At 35.1% G+C, this 14722-nt stretch overlaps 1 protein-coding gene across 1 annotated transcript; it reads right to left on the reverse strand.

Moving 5' to 3' along the window:
* Nucleotides 1-6: 6 nt before the first annotated feature.
* On the reverse strand, nt 7-1531 carry LOC128554296 (uncharacterized). The gene is made up of 2 exons (XM_053535554.1): nt 1238-1531; nt 7-741 (listed from the first exon to the last, which is right to left on the reverse strand). The coding sequence occupies exons 1-2, from the start codon at nt 1413-1415 to the stop codon at nt 440-442; spliced, it is 480 nt and encodes a 159-aa protein (XP_053391529.1). The 5' UTR covers nt 1416-1531; the 3' UTR covers nt 7-439.
* Nucleotides 1532-14722: the final 13191 nt, after the last annotated feature.

The raw sequence follows: 14722 nt of genomic DNA on the forward strand, positions 1-14722 counted from the left end.
AGTCTGGCTTTGTCGAACCGAGGTTTTCATGTGTTTCGGTGGTTGGTCTCTTACCAAATAATTGTTTATTCCTTACCGGTGTAATTTGTTGTTTACATGGTGTGTTTTTTCCGCACATGATTTTGCTTATACTTGACAATGGACACTTGGGCCTGTTTTCAGGCACAGCAACCTGAAAAAGCAGGTTTTTAAATGTTACAATAACGTTTCGTTTCCAGACTTTCTTTTTCCTTGACCATGTGTTGGCGTCCGTTTTGTCCTTTGAAATAGATCGCAAAAGAATTTGAGTTTTCCCTCGTTTTTTATCAGGCCAAAGGATTTCGGCATCACAGTCTGCCATAGAATTGTCTATTTTCTTTCTTTCGGCAACATTAGCTGTGAGGTAATCTAATTTTTCGTTACTGTAGTCCAAATTGATCACCACATCATCACTATTTTCTTATGCTTCTTCGACGATTGGATTCTTTGTCTTGATATTTCGAGAATAAATCACTTTTTTCTTATCAGCTTTCACCAAGTCGTCCTCTACTTTTTCAGAAATTTTCGTTTCAGCGTTTTTATTTGATTCTGCATTTAAACTTAAATTGTCCTCCGTTTTACTGGTACTGTTATTCAGGTTACTTGGCGGCCATCTAAACTTTGGCTTTGAAGCTACTTTTGGTTTTGCACTTCTGAATTCATTTGAACTTTTAATCGAAGTTATTTCACGGCTTCGAACATTTGTCTGTACTTGTTTAATATCTGGAAATAAGATATTTCTAAATTTACTGTGACTCATTTAAAGCCGTAATTTATATTTGAGCCGCGCCATAAGAAAATCAACATAGTGCGTTTGCGACCTGCATGGATCCAGACCAGGATCAATACTGTTCGCTAACGGTTTCTCTAATTGCAATAGGCTTTGAAAGCGAACAGCATGGATCCTGACCACTCTGCGCGGCACGACTCATTTTTCAAAAAGCTGAGTAATATAACATATTAATAGTTTTGCATTAAATTTAGCTACAATTTATAGTAGTAACCTTTGCATGTTTTGTGTGGGTTCAATATCTAATTGTCAAGTTTCCGTATTCTTACATTTATAAATATTGAAATTTCCAATATATGAATAAAAGCTATGCATCTTAATATTTATTTAAAGATATAAAATACAAGAACTATGCCTTACATTTTAACTGGTCTTCAAAAAGTAAAATAAAGAGAATAACTGCATTTTAGAGTAACAGTACATTAATACCTTTGAACATATCTGGATCGAGCATTTCAGCAATATCCTCAAGGTCGCAATCAATCAAGACCCGCAAGAAACATCTGAACCAGTCCACAGTGCGACGTGGTAAGTACATCAATAAAACACAAGCAGCTCTCATCTTCCCATGATTTTTCTCTTCCGCTGTTATTTCCTCTACATCCATTTGTTTGAAAACGCCTTTTTCCTGTAGATCGGGCAATAACGCACGATTATTTCGGGTGTAAAGAGTTCTACAACCTTGACGTAGTTCTGATCCTCTGGGTTGTATTCGCCGTCCAGGATACTCACAATCTTTGGATAACCTACAGTTAAGACAGTATTTAAAGAGCATTTATCAATATATCATGTACATAAATCACATACGTAGAATCATACGACATAAGAATTGTAGATATCAAAAACCAAGGCTTGCAGAATGTTGTAACCTAGCTTTTGATTGGCTTGCTGAAGGGTCGTCAGAACGTGTTTATCAATAGCTCGTGTTCAGATTCTAAGCGTAGCGTAATAGGATATGTACTTTAGTCAGATTGCAAGAGAGAGATACTACCCCTGAAAGAGGCAAATTTTCTATTCTGGCCCTCTCAGTCATATAAGGTTTCATTTATGCTTGGATTTGATACAAACTTGCATATGTATGCCCAATCACATGATCGCGCTACGTGATTTAAATTTGAGCCCGAAAGTGAAAGTGGAAACGTAAACAAAAATAATGAATCTGGGCGTGCGCTCAATGTGCAAGTCAACTGAACAGGAATAGCATTAAAACAAAAAGCCTTTGGTGGGGAAACCGTGGGGATAGCTCTTTCAAATAGGTTTCGAATCATATGCACGATATAAACACAATATATAGATTAAAAAAATTACGCCTTGATTTTCAATTTTTGTTTACCTTTGTACTTTCACTTTCGAGCTCAAAATGACGTAGCGCGATCACATGATTAGACACACTGTGCATGGAATTTTTATCTTAATAATCTCTAGGTCAAGTTCAAAACTTTGTCATGTGGGGTCAAAAACTAGGTTACCAGGTCAAATCAAAAGAAAAGCCTGTTAACGCCATACGCCACATTCATTCCTTATCTTCAGTAATGTTTATCTTGATGATTCTAAGTTTAAGTTTAACATTGAAAGATAAACGGAGAAACAGAGTACAAATCACTAACAACGGACAAGCAGAAAGAAATGTTACAAAAAATGAAAGACAAAAACTTCAATTTCCTCTGAAAACTGTCACAGCGCCAATCAAACATATTAAGAGACCTTTAGCTCCTTGTTCTAGTGCCAAGAGAACGACAAGAAATCATCTCATTTCAGTTATTCTTATTATAAAAACTGAAGAAAAATTGTAGCTGGGAACATACTTAAATATGCTAAAACATGATTAAAAACTTATAAAAATGACAAATGGTTGTAGCATGTGCAGTGTGTTGGAGAATACTCCCCTGCCCCCACTCCAATGCAAACCCGAATTCGATATTATGTGGCCAAAACAAAGGGACAGCAAAAACCCTGTCAGTTTGTATATCAGATAAGTTGGTCTGTTCTATGATGTCGTATGTGGTAAGCATTTAATCAAACAATAGAAATTGTCAGTTGATATTTGTATATAATAAGGGAAAAGGAAAATGAAGAAAACCTACATACTTTAATATCAATCATCATAATTGGGGGTGTATTTAGTACGAAAGAACATGGCTTTATTATTTGGCAGTTGATTTAGTAAAATAATTGTGGTTTAAAATAAAGATTTTCGTGTGTGCATTCAACAGAACTGAAGTGCAAATCAATAGTATATGATTAGTTTACTAAACATTAAGTTTCTGTTGCTGATGTCAAAGTGATTTCATGGACCTGCCCCTATCAAAATCCCAGGAAAATGCTGTTTACTTAAGTTAAAAGTCCATAACAAACATTAAAGAAACAAGATCCACCGTAATGCGTTGCAATTGTACCCACCGCACACTGCGTTGGAATCATTTTTGGTCGATTTTTTCATATGCGTGTCATGAAAATTCACCTGTTACGGAGAAATAGTTTTCGCTTGACAGGGCCGTACTTACGATTTGCTGCAAACGTGCTCAGGGGTCGTTTTGTACAAGATTTTACCATTTTTAATGCGAATTCTACAAAAACGGCAGTCCCTCGTCAAACTGTACAGAAGTGTTTACATTAATGACAAAGAATTGCACGGAACAAGTGTTTCTGGTTGGAAGAGTACACATGTGGGCTCCTGTCTCACTGGTCGTTTCAGTCAAACGTGAAAAAGGTCATTAGAAAACGTGCCGATGACAGCATAAATAGTCAGTCGGCCATATTTCTCCACCGCTTCTGCGACGAATCCTCCACCGCCGCTGCGTAGGAACCACCGCTTCTGCGAAAGCTATGGCCAGTGTGATATACGAAGCAGAGGGGATAACTATTTACGGTACAATCCAATTCAAAATCGTCTTTTAAGCTTTTAAGTAAAAGTAATCTTTTTTTTAGGGTGGGTGGGTGTTGTTGTTGTTGTTGTTTTCCGTACCACGCTTGCTCTGAATTTTATTGCATGACTATGTACAATATAGGTTTATTATTCGATATTTCTGACATTGAAAAAGGTTTACATAGGACATTATGTTGAAATATATTTACAGTCTGTTATCCGTGGTCTGTGAATATACGTTTATTTACAAATACAAATGAATTTTTAGCCACCTGTAACTGTTTAAATTATGTTGGTGTGAACATCAAAATCCAATAATCTGAACCAAAAATCCACTCATGTCGGTTTAGATTTTGCATATTTTTATCGTAAAAAAATTCTATCAATCTCAGCATGTGCTGAGCTCTTATGGTTAACCCGAACAAAATAAACGTAGATCTAATGATGTTTTAAAGCGTAAACATTCTTGTGTATTACAATATATTCAATTATTATATACTATTATTTACCGATTTACTTACCTGTTACATTGTCTTCGTTGCTTGTATTACCGACTTCACACAGTGCCTGTGTGTTTGTTGAAACATGAATGCGTGTTTCTGTATCAGCTTGAGACCCCTGGTCTCTCGTGTCTGCAGAAGACCTCTGTGCAAACACTGGGACAAATTTCACTTTTGTGTGGTGAAATACAACAGTTCCGGGGGACAGACGTCCAAAGTCCCTAGGAAGTGGCATGTCAAGATCCGCACCGGGGAGCTCTGTCTCAGATTCTGTAAATTGAAGTGTGTCTGGTCTAGACTTCAGCTGATCCATTTATCTTTGTACAAACACTTTCTATTTTTACAAAACAACTGTAACAGCTTTACCTTTATTAATCGTATTTAACATGTGTTTCTATAATCTTGATAAGTTCATCTATAATCCAGTGTTCAAATCGTTAACATCCACTATTAGGCCAATTAAGCCACCTATATCACGAGGCTAGGCCCTGCATACGCATTGTGCATTATTCATATTATACATCCATTGCATTAAAATTTGTGCAGCGTTTATCAAGTTAAGGTTAGATAAAGCACCTTTGCAGACAGGTCCTCGTTGTGTTAAGTGTTTTAACCCAAAATTATCATGCTTCTATCAACGTGTGTTTATGCATTGATTTAAACAATTATCCTTTTCGTAGAATGAAAATGTTAAGGTCGCATGTCCTATATTCAGTCCTCAGTCAAATTAGATGTAGTGTGCAACTGGAAGCTACTACTCTGTTTTATGACAATTATATTATTTTGTTTCGAAAATTCTTATTGGACAGTGATTAAGTGCCTTATTCATTATTTAGGCCTGCACAATGAAATGGCAGTAATAAAATCACGGGATCATTACAAATTTCGAGATTATTTATGTTTATTAAATACTGTAATTGAAGTGGTTTTTGTACATGCCTGCTTTCATTTTCAATGACTTAATGTAGAAGAGATTATTGCTTAGAAGAATGCTCAGAAAAGGTGTCAAATTATGAATAAACAAGAAATGTCTTTAAAAAAGACAAACGGCGTAGAGGTAATAATGTCTTGGCGCATGGAAAAATCATAATCAAACAGGATGTACAGACAGAAAAGATTTGGATATGCATCTATGAACACATGACTCAATTGCAAATATTTCAACTAAGCAGCAAACTTAAATGATCAATATGTATCCTTTAAGTGATAGAAGGTCAAAATGATTCGACGTCCTGTGCTGATTCTGAAATAATTTCGTGTTGGGTCAGAATCCCCCAAAAGTACCCACTAGTACAATATCTCGACCCAGACTACAGTTACAACCATCCACTACTCATTCATACAAGTACGAAAGTTGCTGCAAGATGCAGCAAAAGGAAACTCCGCGCCAAACAAAGCAGTGTATATACATGTAGTACAGATAGAACAGGAGATGAGATAACGATACTGGTGTCTTTGTTGCAGACCCTAAGCAAACAGACAGTCTGATGGGATTTCATGAATGTTGGAGAAAAAACATTGTCTTTATAGTGTGAGCAGGATTTTTATTGTTGTAATTAGTGACCTAATTATTGACTGAACATGACCCATATGCGAAATTGACTTCTAAGTTTTGGTATGTGATCTGAAATGTATTGTATACGACAGGTTGTGCTTGAAATCAGACTTACGTAGTTGTTCATCCGAAATGACCGAGTTTCTTACTTAGCTCAGATGTTATCAAGACCATTATTCTGAAAAATGTCTAATCAGGAATGTGGGCTCTATTTGATACTTTCAAGTTAAATGATGAGGAAGGACTAAGATGTACAATGAATGAAACACAATAAACATCATTTTATCCCACCTAGGGGCGTGCAACTCACAGTTTAAAAGGAACCCAAGTGTTATATGTTGACGATTACAATGGTGTACTTACTTAGAGAGTATTGTTGCTGTTGCTGTTTTCTTAGGAGAACAGCTTCTGAATACGCAGCAATGAATATTGACTGAACAGTTCACTACTATAAACACCTTTACCCCTTTATACAGTCATATACTGATCAACTGGTAACTTGGAAGGACAAACGGTCAATGTTGTGCAATCAGCCACCTCTCAAGAAAGACCATTGTTTTAATATTGCTAAAGAACCTACATTGAGATAATTGAGCAAGGATACTTTAGAAAGCAAGTCACCTTGGTTCAAAGGCCAGTTTTTTGCCTTATTGTTAGGTGACAATTGTAAAAGGTTTGACTATAATTATGCATATCAAACATCAAGCATATAAATACTTAACTTAAAAAAATCAATGTATAAAGCCTAAAAATATAAGACACTGTTTACAGATGTTTGTGTTCCAGACGTACGTACTGTGTAATAAGGTTGGTGTTGATTACCGAAAGAGTAATGTAGTATGTTTAAACAAAATAATATCCCTATGGATAATATGTGCATTTTCCCACTCAGATTTCAAATATAATGTGTTAATTAAAGGCTGATGATATTAGTAAAAACTATGGTAATAACTATACAGTTAAATGTTCTAGTTGTTAATAACACACAGTTAAATATCGATGACATTATTTATTTCTGTTATATCAAAGAATACATTTGTAATACGCATTTTAATGTTACACAATTTCAAGTCTTTTATGTATAGAGCAAATCATGCAACCTGGTAAGAGTAGTAGATTTTATACCGGTTTATCAATACAAAAACGCAAGTCTCCTTTATCTATTTTTTTTTCCTGTTAATTTTCATTTTCTTCTTCTTCTTCTTCTTCTTCTTATTATTATTATTATTATTATACCAGATTTATATAGCGCCCTTTTTATGATAAACACGTTCAAAGGCGCTTTACATATAGCAAACGCAGCCACACAGGGCGCGAAATTCATCCTCTACTAGTACAGACACAGAGCGATCTGACCAGAGGGACAGAGTGAGATAAAGCCCCCAGAACAGACAGAGAGAACGTTTTAGATACAGACGTGTCCGGCTAACTTAGCCTAGCCCTTTACAAATAGACAGTCTGGTTCTTTAACGTGCCCGGTGTATAGCACCGATACACGCGAAGACATCCTTCCTGGGAAGAACCAGTACAGGCCTCTAGTTAGGTGGGAGACACTCAAGAGCATCTCAGAAACTTCCATTGATTCGAACCCCAGACCTCTGGATTGACAGTCAAGCGTGTTACCACTAGACCACCGGCCCACCTATTATAATAATGATAAATTTAACGATTATCTAAGACTTACATAAAAAGATAAAGTTTTTCAAAAAAATAATTCAGATACATCATTGAATAATTACCTCCCTTTATTATTATTTTTTAATTTTTAAATAAGACTTTTCTTGTGGAAACCTAGAACTTTCTATAGGTAGCGCAGGTTTTTAAGTAGAAGTATGTACCCCAATTTTGGCGGAAGTACGTCGATTGTATTCTTTACGTAAACGTCACTTCCGTGATTCCATATAACGTTACTTATCTTATGTATTTGTTAGCCAGAATAATTGCAAAGTATGTACGAGTTCCCCTAGTATGTTTAAGTTCATAAACTTGATGAATAGTGATAATAAAGTACTGTTACATCGACTATCAAATTATATCATTAAGGCATTTCAACTTAGGGATAGGAGTATAAATGTTCCTGTATAAATGACACAACACTTTGTTTACACTCTCATGTATATGTATATATATTTGTACTTGCCATTCATTATCTTTTTGCATGTCATTTGTTTAATATGTTATGGAGACAGATGATAAGCTGTAATGCTTAAATCTAAATAAATTATCTGTTCTGTTCTGTTCTGTTCTGTAATCTAAGAATTGTGCATGTGACTTGATAAAGGCCCTGGACCGAAAAGGTGTCGCAATTAGTGATAATAAAACTAAAGATAAACAATCTTTACGGATATATATTATATATATACAGTTTAACTCGTACATAACTTATTTATATACAGTACCAATAAAAGTAACACAATAAAAAGGTTTAAAAATTAGCATAAATTAACTTAAAGCAGTTTCCGGAATTTCGTTGGAATAAAAGATCTATACCCCCTATCATGGATAATAAATGTGGCAAAAACAATGCAAACAATATAAAAAATCAATATTTAACATAAAATAGAAAATAAAATTATAACACACGAAAAAAGAAACCTTCTTTCTGACGCATTCATCAAACTGAAAAGGAATTTTCAAAGTGATGTCCGATATAAATTGCTTTCTTTTCTGCACTTTGATTTCTTTCCTGCTTCTTTATTCTAGTGAAACTTATTTTTCTCGTTTGTGTTGTTTAATCTGATGCCATTTTATTGGTCAGAGCAGACATATAAAATAAAAATTTAAAATTTTGCAAATCGAAAGGAAAACATTTTCATTTGAGAATGAAAGCGACGTACGCAACGGGGAAAGAAATGTACTTTCGATTTCTCTTGAGATGATAAATTACTAAAGGCTTTAAAGTTAGAATAAATCATTTTAGTTTTGGGTTAAAATGACTAAATATCCTCTATTTAATATGTGCCTTCCAATATTCAATGTTATTTAAGACTTAGTAATAATTGGTTTATCTTTTCAGCGCGCACCTGTTCCGTGCCCCGCTTACTACAGAATATAGGTCAAAATCCATGTTATTCAGCTACGCCGAAAAATATATGATAACAATCATAGACATTCGTCATAATTATTTGTTTGGCCAATAATGATGCTATGTATGATAAAAAAAACATCAATAGACAGTCAGGACTCAAACGTAAATCCAGTACCCATTTACTATATATTGAATGAGTAAACATTCAATCAATATATGAGCCGCACCATAGCGCATTTACGACCTAAAATACAACTTAAATCTTAGCCTTCTGAATTTCCAAGTTTAACTGCAATAACTTATTCGTTACTGAAATTGTTAAACAATCCGCGCAGTCTGATCAGGATCCATGCTGTTAGCTTTCTAAGCCTATTGCAATTAGAGACACCGTTAGCGAACAGTATGCTTTGGCCATGGACGTTCTGGCAAGTGTCAAGTTAATTGTCCCACTGTGCCCATGTCGGTGATTATTTGATTATGTTCCATTCCGTGTTTAGCAAAAGCTCATATATAAACATACTAAATCACTTCTTTTGTAAGTTATTACTAAAAATATATATAAGGGGGATATTATGGAACGCTTGGCATGAAGTAAATTGAAAATTATTTCCTGTATTGGCAACGCCTTTTCTATAACTGTTGTTAGCTGAAATGTTGAAAAAATCACAAGCCTATCCATTCATACATTACATTTCTAGTCCGAATTTTGAAGTTTCTGTTTGTTGTTTAAATCGTTAGTTTTAAGATGTGTTGATTATATAAAATTATAAAACAGTTATTACTTTGTTTCAAACAAATGCTCATTTCATTATACTAGCCAGGAGAGTAGGCTTTGTACAGCACTCAAAGTCGGATTTGAATATTAGAAAATTTCTCTGTTATATTAATTGATACAAATTAACCGCAACGTTAACTTATGCTAATGCAGAAAAGCATGCTACTGAACGATAAGATATTGAAGCTTTATAAACATCATTATTTTCACATGCGACTGACTGTATATTACAACTGGATCTAAGTTGGGAGGAACCAACAAGACCCCCAACCTCTGCATAATGTTCTCAAAATGTGTATAAAAAGGAATTTACGATACCAGCTAACTGATACCAGTCATTGATGTTCGATGTATATACTGCCGTAGTTTCTGATTATAAATTATAACACGTCAGTCCATGTTCTAAACATGTTTAAAATGTGCTACTCTCAACTGATCTGATACAAGACGTAATTGTTCGACAAACTATTATTATTTCAGAATATAAATTGTATACAATTTTGAAATGTTCTAAACATTTGTAAAATGAACTCTAGTAAATGGATAATTTTTAGACCTGATTGTTCGATACTAAAGTTGTTTTAATATACTTTGCATAATTATAAACAGTATTTCAATTATATTTAGGCGGGCAGTTTATCTAACCATCGTTCCTGGGAAGAACAAGTACTAAACGCCAAACCTCCTTGGCAGTTTCTTATGGAGGTTTGGCGTCTAGAAGTGGTTCTTCCCAGGAACGGTGGTTAGGTATACTGGCCGCCTAAATATAATTACAAAACTAGTGACACCATTTACGACACTGACAACTCCGTTACTAAAAGACTGGACACATAACGGTTTCGACTGTAACGGTGTCGACAATTTTTATTACATTACGTATACACGGCACGATATTGACGCAATAACAAGGAACAAAATCATAACACCACCATAATCAAGTCTCCACATATATAACACAATATTTTTATATCAAAGAAAAGTATATGTTCAAATGTTTTTAGGGTCTACATCAACCGCAAGTAGAGCTAAACTAAGAGAATTTAAACTGGGCGGCATGGAAAGAAGCAATACCAAACATGTTAAGAGTACCAAATACGCACAGCAGAGATACAAATATGATGCAAAGCGTAATTTTCCCAATTTGATTGTCGTCTTGTCATTTCTGCATTTCACTACTAGAAATTTAACTGAAGATGGTGATAGTTTTCATTTACACTGGAAACAAAGAAATTGAGACTGCTTGTCTAAAGGCTTTTTGTCATTGAAAATTAAATAACGGAATTGGGAATCCTACCAGCTCCTATAAACATTGTTAATTAGTAAAAACAAGGAAAATAATTCGCCTGCCTCTCAAAGAACGTATGGAACAAGTAGATGGATTCATTCCGAATATTTAGGGTGCATCTACGTCTTTTTATGTTAAGTCTATATTGAGCTTGAATTTTTGAAAACCAATTTAAAGTATTAATAGTTCTTGTGCTAAACTTATCATGAAGACGGGTTGGTAAATTAAACATTATTATGTGTAAATGGACACTACAATCGAACACCGTTAGGTGTTTCACTAGTTTAAGGTTCCTTATTTAGCGTGAGAAGACTAATCAGTTTAGTTCTATCTGAGCCCACAGCAAGTGTCATATTCACCTCTCCAGCATCCAGTCATATTTCTGGAAACAGTGCACATTTTGCTACTTTAGCCGCAGATATTAAAAAGATTTAAACATACGCACCATAAAAAGGACGTAAACTATTGTTTAGAATAATAATAGAAATATGAACTTTTAAACAAGGCAATATGGCATGATGAAATCAATCATAATGTTACAAAAAGAGGGCAAATACTATTATTTTCACATTTATGTCGAAAACAACACATTTTAACCTTTGGTCTTACTTAGTGTAGAGACCGTGGTGTGCAATTTATTTTTAATTATTACAAGGATAGAAAATAACTAAACGCAGTATTTATATTTAAGTATGTTAAGTTAAATAACAAATCATTATTTGTTGTTGTTTTTTTATATAATCGAAACATTATTCACATAAATCAAGTAATATGTTAAGATTTTCTAGAGCAAGAGAATGCAAAAGTGTGATTCTTATAAGGAACTGACCATTTCAATTTCTGGGAGGGAGCGGGGTAGAGGTTTTCTGAAGGCTTATTTATCTTGTATGAAAGCCAGACTTATTTTTTCAGTGTAACCCATTTAAAAATATTTATCCTGTCACTTGCAGTATTTTCGACCCGATATCAGGGTGTCGTATACCGTCAGTTGATCATGTGACCAGTGATATACGGTCAGTTGATCATGTGACCTTATGATCGATATTGTTGTCATAAGAAATTTTGCAACGAAACCATCATCATTGTGTTGGAAATGTCCGAACTAAGAAAATGAGTTGGTCAAATAATGAGTTTTTATTCAAAAACGAAGAAGTTATTGCGATTTTGCCGGTAATCACGTCATTATATAAGTGACGTCATTACGAATATGACGTCATTAAAGCGGTTGTCGCACACTTATTTTTGTAAAATAAATTGCCAAATATCGGAAAAAGAAGTAATGACAAGATAAATAGAATAATAGGTTAGTGCCTAAGATGGAGAAAATTTATCTGGCTCGGCTCCGGACGTTATCAGGTTCGCCTTCGGCTCACCCGATAACCTCCTCCACCTCGCCAGATAAACTTTCTCATCTACGGCACTTACCTATTATTCTCTATTTCGTTATTCAAAGCTAATAAGCCGATAAAGTTGTACATCTTAATTAAACTTGAGTAGTCTGTTCAGGTCTTCAAACTGAATTATAAGTTTTCATTTTGACCGCTACCATTATACAGTAAGCAAATGGTTCAAGTCTGTCCGTCTTGACGTGTCTGTCTTACAATAAGAAACAATGAAACAGACTGAAGCTTTCGAGTACTGCGGAGGTTTTCACCTAGGTTTCCGTGCAATGTTGAGAGTCAGCTCACCTACCGCAGTCAGCCCAAATAAGACTCTAAATGAAACATTGTTTGCTAGCAGTATATTGTGCTATACGAGGGCCATTCTAAAGATAATAACATATCTGCTGGAGTATGGTGCACAGTCTATGTTCATACTTCAAATTTAGTTTATCCTTTCAAAGAATTCGCTTTGATATACGCATTCAGCAGTCGAGAAGTCCATGCGATGAACGCTGCAGAGTAGTCTCCCCTTGGCATGTTCTTAAGTAAGTGAAAAATACCTCTCCCAAGTGCTTTATTCAATAAATTTTTGCACCCAGCCAGCACTTTTTCAGACTTAGAAACAGGAAAAAGTCACAAGGACTCAGATGGCACAATATCACAGTTATTTACCCTTGGTTGACCACCATAAGGAAGTGGTTTCGCGGAAAATTCCTCTGTTTGATGGTGAATATTGGTGAATGTTTGAGTGAAAGACCTGCAATAAATGGCATAATTGAATAGTGGAGATACGAACTAGTGGATACATATCAGAATATGCATAACATGGCTTTTTGATAGGTCAAGTTTTGCCTGTTTGCGGTCATCTAGAGAGTATCCTTCATACGCATGTGATTTGGTTCAAAATGGTGGAAAAAAGAGCCGGTCAACCCCATGTTTATGGTGGCTGGAATTTTTGAAATTTTTCTCTTGAATAGTTCTGTCGAGTTCAGATATTTCAGGGCGTTTGCAATGCATGCAAAATTGCAATAGTGTCCAGTGTCTATATAGAACATAAAAGTAAAATAACTTAGGCCAGGTTTGGTGAATAAGCGGAATGATTGATTTGTACCACTTTTCATTTCTCAGAAACTTTTCAACGATGACACTTCTGTGAGCCGCATCGTTGTCATGGAACAACTGGAGACCGCGAAGACCAGTCCTCGGACACATTTGTTTTGTATTATTGTTTAACAGCTTTCAGTACTTTGTCTCTATAAAACGTTCCAGTGAGGAGTAGGAATTTGTATAAGTCGCGAGTATACTCTTCTAGAGTGAGGCGATTACTGAAGATGACGATGATGATGAAGAGTTACTCTTGAGTTAAAGAAGATGGAATACGAAACTCTTTGACACTTCTAGCTGTTTTTTTTTCAAAAACTGGTCTACGGTTACTGTCTGTTGTCAACGCGACGCTGTGGCTAATTAAAGTATATCCATGCCTCGTCTCCCATTAGGAGCTGTGACTTTTTCAGCGTTTCTTTAATACAATTGATATAATGGGTGTTTGCTCCGCCGTTAATATGTGAGGAAACTATCGGGCACAAACATTTTTTAAACCAAAGTGCTTGGTGAGAATCAATCTCGTGAGTTCTCTCAGTTGATATGCCAACAAAAGATGCTACCTCGCGTCTTCATTAACCAGACGTCATGCAGTGACAATGTTCTTTGACGTCACTGCTGTTTTGGGCCTGCCAGGACGTGCTCTATATTTCAGGACTGTCTGATCATTATTTTATTTAACGTACCCATCTGTAAACAGTTTCCTCTGATACTGCAGACTTGTCATATAAAGTATGCAGTTCACCGAGTATCTGCCTTTCATGTATTTCTAAAGAACAACGTACTCTGATGTACATGTACGCTCTAATTTCTGGTTTTTGTTCGCTTTTCATAGCTACAGGTATTTTGCTTAGTGTATATGACTACACCTGATACAAAACTAAATATCTAAATAAATGATAATTTTGAAAAAAAATGATAAGATTTTGCAGGATTGTAAAAGAATCATTAATGTATCATCCATCTAAATCATAAATATACTGCGTGTCAAACTTCTACGGAAGCAGGCGATTGTCATTACTTTTAGAATGACCGTCGTATTTCAAACAGAGTGAAAATGAATCTGTAAGTAACGGGTATATTTATTTGGATTTAATGCCAGAACATTTCTGGCATGTTTTTGGTTTATTTTTACATTTTACCGTATTAATAAATGCACACCTGCAACAACATATATCTACGCCCTATAAATGAATATTTAAACCAAATTGGTTCTTGTAGAAGCTTACCTGAAATTTTGTAAAAAAAAAACAACATAACCTTTCCATCGTCTCCTATATAATATACACTTTCTAAATGACTTGCCCGTCAGTTGCCCGAGGTCCGTTCGCCAATAGTGTTGTTTTTGTTGGGCTTAACGTCGCACCGACACAGGTATAAGTCATATGCCAATAGTGTTGTCTAATGACAGTCAAACCTTTT

This window comes from Mercenaria mercenaria, unplaced genomic scaffold (assembly GCF_021730395.1).
Source record: "Mercenaria mercenaria strain notata unplaced genomic scaffold, MADL_Memer_1 contig_4911, whole genome shotgun sequence".
NCBI classification, from domain to species: Eukaryota; Metazoa; Mollusca; class Bivalvia; order Venerida; family Veneridae; genus Mercenaria; species Mercenaria mercenaria.